Source organism: Rattus norvegicus, chromosome X, assembly GCF_021556685.1.
Source record: "Rattus norvegicus strain SHRSP/BbbUtx chromosome X, alternate assembly SHRSP_T2T, whole genome shotgun sequence".
Taxonomy (NCBI): Eukaryota; Metazoa; Chordata; class Mammalia; order Rodentia; family Muridae; genus Rattus; species Rattus norvegicus.
In genome coordinates, this window is record NC_141554.1 from 49,741,753 (window position 1) to 49,754,115 (window position 12,363).

At 39.7% G+C, this 12,363-nt stretch overlaps 1 protein-coding gene across 3 annotated transcripts; it reads left to right on the plus strand.

Moving 5' to 3' along the window:
• The first annotated feature begins 6,495 nt into the window (after positions 1-6,495).
• On the plus strand, positions 6,496-11,698 carry Obp1f (odorant binding protein I f). 3 transcript variants are annotated; one of them, XM_087599029.1, is made up of 7 exons: positions 6,496-6,718; positions 7,165-7,304; positions 7,733-7,803; positions 8,678-8,788; positions 10,562-10,663; positions 10,844-10,888; positions 11,607-11,698. In XM_087599029.1, the coding sequence occupies exons 1-6, from the start codon at positions 6,512-6,514 to the stop codon at positions 10,858-10,860; spliced, it is 648 nt and encodes a 215-aa protein (XP_087455155.1). In that variant the 5' UTR covers positions 6,496-6,511; the 3' UTR covers positions 10,861-10,888; positions 11,607-11,698.
• Positions 11,699-12,363: the final 665 nt, after the last annotated feature.

Genomic DNA, 12,363 nt, shown 5'->3' on the forward strand with positions numbered 1-12,363 from the left:
GGCTTCGTAGAAGGAATTCGGTAGGGCTCCATCTGTTTCAATTTTGTGGAATAGTTTGGATAATATTGGTATGAGGTCTTCTATGAAGGTTTGATAGAATTCTGCACTAAACCCGTCTGGACCTGGGCTCTTTTTGGTTGGGAGACCTTTAATGACTGCTTCTATTTCCTTAGGAGTTATGGGGTTGTTTAACTGGTTTATCTGTTCCTGATTTAACTTCGATACCTGGTATCTGTCTAGGAAATTGTCCATTTCCTGAAGATTTTCAAATTTTGTTGAATATAGGTTTTTATAGTAAGATCTGATGATTTTTTGAATTTCCTCTGAATCTGTAGTTATGTCTCCCTTTTCATTTCTGATTTTGTTAATTTGGACGCACTCTCTGTGTCCTCTCGTTAGTCTGGCTAAGGGTTTATCTATCTTGTTGATTTTCTCAAAGAACCAACTTTTGGTTCTGTTGATTCTTTCTATGGTCCTTTTTGTTTCTACTTGGTTGATTTCAGCTCTGAGTTTGATTATTTCCTGCCTTCTACTCCTCCTGGGTGTATTTGCTTCTTTTTGTTCTAGAGCTTTTAGGTGTGCTGTCAAGCTGCTGACATATGCTCTTTCCTGTTTCTTTCTGCAGGCACTCAGCGCTATGAGTTTTCCTCTTAGCACAGCTTTCATTGTGTCCCATAAGTTTGGGTATGTTGTATCTTCATTTTCATTAAATTCTAAAAAGTTTTTAATTTCTTTGTTTCTTCCTTGACCAGGTTATCATTGAGTAGAGCATTGTTCAATTTCCACGTATATGTGGGCATTCTTCCCTTACTGTTATTGAAGACCAGTTTTAGGCCGTGGTGGTCCGATAGCACACATGGGATTATTTCTATCTTTCTGTACCTGTTGAGGCCCGTTTTTTGACCAACTATATGGTCAATTTTGGAGAAAGTACCATGAGGAGCTGAGAAGAAGGTATATCCTTTTGCTTTAGGATAGAATGTTCTATAAATATCTGTTAAGTCCATTTGGCTCATGACTTCTCTTAGTCTGTCGACATCACTGTTTAATTTCTGTTTCCATGATCTGTCCATTGATGAGAGTGGGGTGTTGAAATCTCCCACTATTATTGTGTGAGGTGCAATGTGTGTTTTGAGCTTTAGTAAGGTTTCTTTTACGTATGTAGGTGCCCTTGTATTTGGGGCATAGATATTTAGGATTGAGAGTTCATCCTGGTGGATTTTTCCTTTGATGAATATGAAGTGTCCTTCCTTATCTTTTTTGATGACTTTTAGTTGGAAATTGATTTTATTTGATATTAGAATGGCTACTCCAGCTTGCTTCTTCTGACCATTGCTTGGAAAGTTGTTTTCCAGCCTTTCACTCTGAGGTAGTGTCTGTCTTTGTCTCTGAGGTGTGTTTCCTGTAGGCAGCAGAATGCAGGGTCCTCATTGCGTATCCAGTTTGTTAATCTATGTCTTTTTATTGGGGAGTTGAGGCCATTGATATTGAGAGATATTAAGAATAGTGATTATTGTTTCCCTTTATATTCATATTTGGATGTGAGGTTATGTTTGTGTGCTTTCATTCTCTTTGTTTTGTTGCCAAGACGATTAGTTTCTTGCTTCTTCTAGGGTATAGCTTGCCTCCTTATGTTGGGCTTTACCATTTATTATCCTTTGTAGTGCTGGATTTGTAGAAAGATATTGTGTAAATTTAGTTTTGTCATGGAATATCTTGGTTTCTCCATCAATGTTAATTGAGAGTTTTGCTGGATACAGTAACCTGGGCTGGCATTTGTGTTCTCTTAGGGTCTGTATGACATCAGTCCAGGATCTTCTGGCCTTCACAGTTTCTGGCGAGAAATCTGGTGTGATTCTGATAGGTCTCCCTTTATATGTTACTTGACCTTTTCCCATTACTGCTTTTAATATTCTTTCTTTATTTTGTGCGTTTGGTGTTTTGACAATTATGTGACGGGAGGTGTTTCTTTTCTGGTCCAATCTATTTGGAGTTCTGTAGGCTTCTATGGGTATCTCTTTTTTTAGGTTAGGGAAGTTTTCTTCTATGATTTTGTTGAAGATATTTACTGGTCCTTTGAGCTGGGAGTCTTCACTCTCTTCTATACCTATTATCCTTAGGTTTGATCTTCTCATTGAGTCCCGGATTTCCTGTATGTTTTGGACTAGTAGCTTTTTCTGCTTTACATTATCTTTGACAGTTGAGTCAATGATTTCTATGGAATCTTCTGCTCCTGAGATTCTCTCTTCCATCTCTTGTATTCTGTTGGTGAAGCTTGTATCTACAGCTCCTTGTCTCTTCTTTTGGTTTTCTATATCCACGGTTGTTTCCATGTGTTCTTTCTTGATTGCTTCTATTTCCATTTTTAATTCCTTCAAGTGTTTGATTGTGTTTTCCTGGAATTCTTTCAGGGATTTTTGCGATTCCTCCCTGTAGGCTTCTACTTGTTTATTAATGTTTTCCTGTGTTTCCCTAAGTGTGTTCATGTCTTTCTTGAAGTCCTCCAGCATCATGATCAAATATGATTTTGAAACTAGATCTTGCTTTTCTGGTGTGTTTGGATATTCCATGTTTGTTTTGGTGGGAGAATTGGGCTCCGATGATGGCATGTAGTCTTGGTTTCTGTTGCTTGGCTTCCTGCGCTTGCCTCTCGCCATCAGATTATCTCTAGTGTTACTTTGTTCTGCTATTTCTGACAGTGGCTAGACTGTCCTATAAGCCTGTGTGTCAGGAGTGCTGTAGACCTGTTTTCCTCTCTTTCAGTCAGTTATTCGGACAGTGTGTTCTGCTTTCGGGCGTGTAGTTTTTCCTCTCTACAGGTCTTCAGCTGTTCCTGTGGGCCTGTGTCTTGAGTTCACCAGGCAGCTTTCTTGCAGCAGAAAATTTGGTCTTACCTGTGGTCCCGAGGCTCAGGTTCGCTCGTGGGGTGCTGCCCAGGGGCTCTCTGCAGCGGCAGCAACCAGGAAGACCTGTGCCGCCCCTTCCGGGAGCTTCAGTGCACCAGGGTTCCAGATGGTCTTTGGCTTTTGCCTCTGGCGTCCAAGATGTGTGTGCAGGGAGCAGTCTCTTCTGGTTTCCCAGGCTTGTCTGCCTCTCTGAAGGTTTAGCTCTCCCTCCCAGGGGATTTGGGTGCAGAGAACTGTTTATCCGGTCTGTTTCTTTCAGGTTCCGGCGGTGTCTCAGGCAGGTGTCCTGCCGCTCCTGGGCCCTCCCCCACGGGAGCCCAGAGGCCTTATACAGTTTCCTCTTGGGCCAGGGATGTGGGCAGGTGTGAGCAGTGTTGGTGGTCTCTTCCGCTCTGCAGCCTCAGGAGTGCCCACCTGACCAGGCGGTTGGGTCTCTCTCTCACCGGGTCTGGGAGCAGAGAGCTGCTGCGGGCCGGCTATTTCTATCTTTCTTTATCTCTTGAGGCCTGTTTCGTGCCCAATTTAATGGTCAATTTTGGAAAAAGAACCATGAAGTGGAGAGTAGAACATCTATCCTTTTGTTTAAGGATAGAAATTTCTATAAATATCTTTTAAGTCCATTTGGTTCAGATCTTCTGTTAGTCTGTCTATGTCTCTGTTTAATTTCTGTTTCCATGATCTGTCCATTGATGAGAGTTGGGTGTTGAAATCTCCTACTATTGTTTTGTGAGGTGTAATGTGTGCTTTGAGCTTTAGTAAGGTTTCTTTTATGTATGTAGGTGCCCTTGAATTTGGAGCATAGATATTTAGGATTTAGAGTTCATCTTCGTGGATTTTTCCTTTGATGAATATGAAGAGTCTTTCCTTATGTTTTTTGATGACTTTTGGTTGAAAATTGATTTTATTCTGTATTAGAATGGCTATTCCAGCTTGCTTCTTCAGACCATTTACTTAGAAAGTTGTTTTCCAGTTTTTACTCTGAGGTAGTGTCTGTTTTTGTCTCTGAGGTGTGTTTCCTGTAGGCAGCAGAATGCAGGGTCCTTATTACCTATCCATTGTGTTAATCTTTGTCTTTTTATTAGGGAATTGAGTCCATTAAGGTTGAGAAATATGAAGGAATAGTTGTTGTTGGTTCCTGTTATTTTTGTATTTGGAGGTGAGATTATGTTTGTGTGCTTGCCTTCTCTTTGTTTTGTTGTAAAACGATCAGTTTCTTGCTTTTTCTAGGGTGTAGATTGCCTCCTTTTGTTGGGTTTTACCATTTATTATCTTTTGTAGGACTGGATTTTTAGAAAGATATTGTGTAAATTTGGTTTTGTTGTGGAGTATATTGTTTTCTCCACCTATGTTAATTGAGAGTTTTGCTGGATACAGTAACCTGAGCTGGCCTTTGTGTTCTCTTAGGGTCTGTATGCCATCTGTCCAGGATCTTCTGGGTTTCATATTCTCTGGTGAGAAGTCTGGTGTGAGTCTGATAGGTCTACCTTTATATGTTACTTGACCTTTTCCCCTTACTCCTTTTTAATATTCTTTGTTTTGTGCAGTTGTTGTTTTGACTATTATGTGATGGGAGGAGTTTCTTTTCTGGTCCAATCTATTTGGAGTTCTGTAGGCTTCTTGTATGCTTCTTGTATGCTTGATGATATTTACTGGTCCTTTGAGCTGGGAGTCTTCACTCTTTTCTATACATATTATCCTTAGGCTTGATCTTCTCATCGAGTCCTGGATTTCCTGTATGTTTTGGACCAGTACCTTTTTCTGTTTTACATTATCTTTGACAGTTGTGTTGATGATTTCTATGGATTTTTCTGCTCCTGAGATTCTCTCTTCTATCTCTTGTATTCTGTTGGTGATGCTTGTATCTACGGCTCTTTTGTCTCTTCCTTTGGTTTTCTATATCCAGGGTTGTCTCCCTTTGTGCTTTCTTTATTGTTTCTATTTCCATTTTCAATTTGTTCACCTGTTTTATCGTGTTTTCCTGGAATTCTGTCAGGGATTTTTGTGTTTCTGTTCTAAGGGCTTCTTCTTGTTTACTTGTGTTTTTCTGCATTTCTCTAAAGGTGTTCTTTATGTCTTTCTTTAAAGTCCTCCATCATCGAGATCAAATGTGATTTTAAATCTAGATCTTGCTTTTCTGGTGTCTTTGGATATTCAGTGTTTTCTTTGGTGGGAGAATTGGGCTCCAATTATGCCATGTAGTCTTGCTTTCTGTTGCTTGGGTTCCTGTACTTGCCTCTCGCCATCAGGTTGTCTCTGATGTTACCTTGTCCTGCTATTTCTGGCAGTGGCTTGACCGTCCTATAGGCCTGTGTTTTAGGAAGGCTGAAGACCTGTTTTCCTACCCCTCCTTCTCTGGGATCCCTGTGCACAGGGGTCCATATGGCTCTAGGTGTTTTTCTCTAGAGTCAGAAATGTGGGCAGAGTGTAGTCTCCTCTGGTTGCCAAGGTGTGTCTGCCCTTCTGAAGGTGTAGCTCTCCCTCCCACAGGATTTGCGTGCAGGGAGCTGTTTGACCAGGTCCCTTCAGATCCTGGGGCAGAATCAGTCACAGGGGACCTGCAGCTTGAGTGCCCCTATCTTCCTGTTCCCGGAGGCCCTATACAGTTTCCTCTTGGGCCAGGGATGTGGGCAAAGGTGGGCAGAAGTGGCAGAACTCCTTCCCTGCAGTCTCAGGAGTGCCTACACTTCTGGTTGATGAGCTCTGTCTCCCACGAGGTTTGGGAGCAGGGAGCTGTAGGCCAGAATCAGCGAGGTTCAGGCACTAGCTAGAAACTACCAGTCAGTTCTGTTTACCATGGGGGTATCTCTCCAGCCTAAAACTAGTTTTGAATCATGCTCTTGGGTGAATGTTTGCAAATCCTTCTACTGACCCAAGTTCTGAATAGAGAAAATGTTGAAAATTAGTCAGACACAATCATGAGAAAATTACCAAATGACTCTTCATCGCATGAATGATTTCGAGACACAGTTGTCAAATAATATACACTGATAGCAAACAGATACAAATGTGTGTATATTTATTATTGAAAATATAAGCTAATGTTTACATAAGAAATGATCAGGACTTGATATCAACAACTGAGCCCATAAAACAATGGGAAATCACACCATTAGAAATTTTCACATTTTTGATGAGAATATCAAATTATAAAAAAGTTTAAATCATGAATCAAAATTTCAAATTCCTTCCCCGGAAATAAAACAGTACACTTCTTCACAAAGGCTTTTGCAAGAATGCTCCAGAATGTTGGAGAACATTCCATAGCTCTAGAATGTTCCAGAAATGTGCCCATTGATTTTTAATTGTACAAAAATAATTAAGATTCAGATAGTAATCAGTAATCAAAGGGTCTGAGTGATGAGCAATTTATCATTGTTAAAATAACCAGAGTCAGATAACTTCATTTTTTTATCTTGTTCCAAATGAGAAACTTGGTCTTTAGGGACGTGAATATTTGTATTTTCTGACAGCCAGCCCACATCCACAGTGGCCAGAAAGGTCAATTTCATGGCTTAACTCAAGTTAATCTCATTAGGAAAGTATCAGAAAGACAGAATTGTCACCCACAGTTGTTGTCACCTACCAGGATATGCTGGAATTTCACCATGGACAATACATGCCAATCTCAGGCCAATAATCAATACTATATAAGGTGGAGATGGCTCTGGGTTTTTCCACCACCTGTCCTTGGTCTCCGAACTCCATCAGAAGCAGAGAATCCAGGCTCTAACATGGTGAAGTTTCTGCTGATTGTTCTTGCATTAGGTGTATCCTGTGCACATCATGAAAATCTTGATATCAGTCCCTCAGAGGTATGTGCATTTGGGGAGAAAAGGGTGTGTAGGGTGTCTATACACTCTGAAGTTGCTTCAAGCATATTTAACATATGTTATAAAATATACATCCATACCATATCTGAATCCTATCTGTAACTCAATCCTAGTGTCTTCCAACTCTTTACATGTTTTCAATGAGATCAGTTTATGGTATGAAAGGTTATGACAAGAAAATTGTAGATTGGACTTTGCATCATTATTGATTGACACAGTGTGAACTGTACCCAATGTCCCATGTTCTAGAGTGAATGATTGATGACATAATCTCACAGCCTACTCTCTAGCAAGGAGAATCTACATTTCACTAGGTACAAGTTCATTTGTTGGCTGACTTAAAATACATGTAATAATTAGGATGATTGTTGCTGAAAAAAGGAACAGATGGACTAACCAATCTTTGAAATGGTGTCTGTCCCATTTAGGTTAATGGGGACTGGCGCACCCTTTACATAGTTGCAGATAATGTGGAGAAGGTAGCAGAAGGTGGATCCCTGAGAGCTTACTTTCAGCACATGGAATGTGGTGATGAATGCCAGGAACTCAAAATCATATTCAATGTCAAGTAAGTGACATTCACCTGATGCACATGGAAACTGGGGACATGGATGTCAGCATGAAATTTTCACTGAAACTTCGGTTATGTGTGAAAACTGGAGTTGATCTGGGCATAGTCGTTCTGAGTTGGGTCCTTGACTTAAGGAACACTAACTGCAATATGTTCTACAGTTTTAAAGGGTTGGGTGACTCAGTTGAAACTAGTCACAAACAGTAAAGGAGGGTAGAATATGAGGACAATCTTCCCTTGGAAGCCTGGGATTTACTGTCCATGTCAATTTTAACTCCAGAGTGTCTGTTTCAGTCTTCAGAAATGGGTTTATTTACCCAAATTAAATATTTCCCAAAGGCAGCTAATACTACCACGCACTAATGAAATATGAGCAACCTGAAAGAGTAAATTCAGAAGTAAGTTTTTGCTTTGTATTTTTGAAGGTTGGACAGTGAATGTCAGACACACACTGTTGTGGGACAAAAACATGAAGATGGGCGGTACACTACTGACTGTGAGTATGTGATTAGTTAATGGGATCGATAACCCAGGAGAGAGAGAGAGAGAGAGAGAGAGAGAGAGAGAGAGAGAGAGAGAGAGAGAGAGAGAGATTTGCCATGTTTGCCCAAGCTGCAACCTACAGGCCAAGATCCTAGAACAATTTCATTTCATCTGATAAGTTATGATTGAAATTCCAAAATCCAAAACTAAACTTCCAGGTGTTTATGGGAACATTTGAAGTTATGGTACATTACCCACATTCCTATAAATGTATTTCAGTTCCTATTATTTAAGATAAGTGTAACTGACATTTAGAAGGCGATCCTAAAAAGGTGCATGTTTGACTCCTTAAAGATTATATTTTGTGGATAATTATACATTTACAAAACACACACACACACACACACACACACACACACACACACACACACACACGTTTGTGGTTGCTATTTTTTGAATTTTCTGTGACATGGCTTCTCTGTGTAGCCCTGGTTGTCCTATAACTAGTTCTGAGACTAGGCTAGCTTCAAAAGATCCTCCTGGTTGCTGGGATTTGAGGGTGTGACTCACTACCACCCTGCTACAGCTAATTTTACTATTAGCCTGGTAGTATTTACTTTTCAAATAGGCTGTGGTAATATAAAGTAATTATGGAAATTACTTTTTAATTGAAAATACATTTTTTATTAGAGCAAGATGGAGTCTAAGAGTCTCTCCCACTAAATAGCTCTCATTTACAATTTTATACCATGGTAAAGGACATTTGTCAAACAAAAATATGATCGGTGTGTTATGTCATAAGTAATAATAATCATATAATCATAATTAAAATCATAATAGCTCCAAGAATTCTTCTGATTTCTAAGCTGATTCTCTTTTCATTGCAGACTCTGGTAGAAATTACTTCCATGTTTTGAAGAAGACAGATGACATTATTTTCTTTCACAACGTTAATGTCGATGAGAGTGGAAAGGAGACAAATGTGATTTTAGTTGCTGGTGAGAGTGGTCTCTATCATAGAGTTTCTACTGATATGATAAGCACTGTGACCCAATGAAACTTGGGGAAGAAAGGGTTGATTTGGCTTAAGCTCCTACAACACAGTTAGTTTTCAACAAGAAGTCACTACTTCTCAGTCATTCAAGACTCCGCGGTTAAGAATTCTGTTTAGCCCATTATTTGGATTAGGTTGTTTGTTTGGTTCTCTGGAGTCTAACTTCTTGTGTTCTTTGTATATTTTAGACATTAACCCTCTATTGGATGTAGGGTTAGTGGAACATCCTTTCCCAATCTGTAGGCTGCTGTTTTGTCTTATTGACAGTGTCCTTTGCCTTTCAGAAGCTTTTCAGTTTCATGAGGTCCCATTTGTCAATTGTTGATCTTAGAGCCTGCGCCATTGGTGTTCTGTTTAGGAAATTTTCCCCTGTGCCAATGAGTTCGAAGATATTTCCCAATTTCTCTTCTATTAGATTCCGTACATCGTTTTTTATTTGGAGGATCTTAATCTGCCTTCATTTAAGCTTTGTACAGGGTGAGAAATAAGTATCAATTTGCATTCTTCTACATGCAGACCACTAGTTAGACCAGCACCATTTGTTAAAGATGCTTCCTTTTCTCCACTGTATGGTTTTTGGCTTCTTTGTTAAAGATCAAGTATCCATAGGTGTGTGGGCTTATTTCTGGGGATTCACTTCTATTCCATTGATTGACCTGACTGTCTCTGTACCAAAGAACTCAAGCGAGGCAGGAACCTGGAGGTAGGAGCTGATGCAGAGGTCATGGATGGGTGTTGCTTACTGGCTTGCTCTGTATGCTTTCTTATACCACGTAGGACCATTTTCCCTGAGGTGGCACCACCCACTATGGGCTGGTCACTCTACCATCAATCACTAACTAAAGAAAATGTATTGATGAGTTTCCTACAGTGGGCTGGACCCTTACACATCAAGTGCAAATCTTGAAAATGCCTTCCAAGGTTTCCCACAGAGTAATCTGGTAGCAGCATTTTCTTACTTCGGAATCCAGATGACCCTGCCTTGTGTTAAGTTGATGAAAAACAAAACCAAAAACAACAACCAACCAACCCCCAAAAGCTACCATCTGGCTTTGTTAGACACAGTTGTGAGGGAAGAGAGTGAGTAAGGGTGGAGTAATGGGCTTGGGCCTATGGGTTGTGGGCTGTGGGCTGTGGGCTGTGGGCTGTTGGGGTAGGTAAGTGGTGAGGTGGTATGGTGCTGGTTTTGTTTGTTGAATTCAGATTTATGAACCTGTTCAGCCTGATTTTACTGCTTATTTCAATAATTATCAATAACTCCAAGACATGTATTCTAGAATCTGCACAGAAGTTGGACAGTCACAACATAAACACACATTTAGCTAAAATTTTTTAACCACCAGAGACCTTTTAGGAAACAAATATTATGCTGATGTGGAAAACATGAATACATATGTAATTGTAGTAGTAGGAGTAGTGATAGTGATGATAATAACAACAGTAACAACAGTAATAATAAAACAATAACAACACAAATAACGATATACATTGGAATGTGGACTTTCATAATTCCTGACATTTCTGCTCCAGTAAATGTTTTATGTTCACTTTAGAAATCTTAGGTTGATCAGAATGAGGCTCGTTGGAATGAGGGAGGGTCCAGAAGGTAGGAGGTTTTCATGGGTCAATATCACACAACCCTTTGTAACCGCATCTGTTCTGAGCCACCCAGTATTTCAGCTACACTTTTTCTTCCTTTCTGTTCTGTGTGATGTAGGGAAACGAGAGGACCTGAACAAAGCACAGAAACAGGAGCTTAGGAAGCTGGCTGAGGAATATAATATTCCAAACGAGAATACTCAGCACTTGGTGCCCACAGGTAACATCATCGTGCTTCACACAGAAAACACTTGCACTTGAAAATATCCAGAATAATCATCATTTCAGCCTTTTAAATGAGATTTTTAATTATTTAAAGTCACTGGAAATATTAAGGAGCTCTAACAATGTTTTTTTTTGTTTGTTTGTGGTTATTTCCTTCTTCACTTGTCTGTCACAGACACTTGTAACCAATAAAGACACCATATGGGTGAGTACAAGCAGGGCAGTTGAGCCAGCTAATATTTTAATCTTCTAGAAATTCATTCATTAGTCTATTAGTTATGCATTTAACAGACAATTCTATCTATAATTCTAACTACATATATAATCAGAGGGGCAAACCTATGATTTATGTTGCTGTTAATCTTTATAACTTGGGAAAAAGTGACTCTCCTACTGCAAAGTGTAGATTTCTTTTATCTTAAAGGTGATGGGGAAGAATTTTGGGAAACTCTTGACTTTTAAAAATAAGTGATATTTGTGATACTCAAGAGTGTATCTTGTATTTGGGAATACTCTAAATGTAAATGAAATTTGTAGAAGTCTCTTTAGTCACTACCTTGCACATAGCTTTTGTGGTAGGTAACATTTATACAGAAAAATGTCAATCTCAAGTCCTGTATAGTGTTATGGAAGTAAAGCAAGGACCAACATAGGTCTAACCCTGTGACATGTGTAATTTTTAAAATCAAACCTTCTACCATATTCCTCATTGATTAATTTTTGTTTTTCATTTTCAATCTCAGAAAGATCATGTCAGTACCATCACCTCATGCAATCTTACTTTTTTGTTTGTTTGTCTTACTTTCTGCTTTTGAAGCTTCACAAAGGACAGCAAGGTCAGCAATATTTCCCACATCACCTTTTCCATGAAATCAGAATCGTGACAATGAAGATAACTCATCCTTTTCTTACTTTTTCTTTTCATCTTTCCTATGAAGCCAGAAAATCTGCTTCGTGGATTTGTTTCCCACCCTCCTATCATGGTACTGATTCTTCTGTTGATAAAATAAATTGATTTTTCATGCACACATCTTGTCTTCCATCAATGTGTCATAATGCACAACATCTTACCTAAGGTTTTATTGCCGTGAAGAGACACCAGACCAAGGCAACTCCATTAAAGGCAAACTTTTAATTGGAGCCAGCTTACAGGTAAAGAATTTCAGTCCATTGTCTTCATGGCAGGGAGCAGAGTAGTCTGCAGGTAGACATGGTGCTGGAGAAGGAGCTGAGAGTTCTAGATGTTGATTCAGAGGAAGCCAGGAGGGTCTCTCTTCTGCAGGCAGCTAGGAGGAGGTTCTCTTCCTCATTTGGCAGAGCTTGGTCACAGGAGCCTCAAAACCCACTCACATGAAGACACACATGCTCCAACAAGATCATACCTACTCCAATATCGACACACCTCCTAATACCACCAATTCCCATAAGCAAAACTTTTTCTAACCATTACACAAAACAAACAAGAAGTGCATTCTAACTCTTGAAAAATAATCTGGTTTGGGATGACTCAGTGGTCCAGATTAATGAGTGGCCTTGCAGAAGACCTGGGTTTAGTTTGTAGCAACCACATGGCAGTGCACAACCATCTGTAACTCCAGATCCAGAGTAATCTTCTCCCTCTTCTGGCCTGCACAGATACTGAACATGCCTGGTACAATTGCTCATGTGCAGACATTTAAATATATACACATCTAA

Coding starts and splice junctions, on each gene's coding strand:
- Obp1f (XM_087599029.1), top strand. CDS start 6,512: ATGGACAATACATGCCAATCTCAGGCCAATAATCAATACTATATAAGG. Junction 7,804..8,677: donor TGGGCGGTACACTACTGACT/GTGAGTATGTGA, acceptor TTTTCATTGCAG/ACTCTGGTAGAAATTACTTC. Junction 8,789..10,561: donor AAATGTGATTTTAGTTGCTG/GTGAGAGTGGTC, acceptor TGTGTGATGTAG/GGAAACGAGAGGACCTGAAC.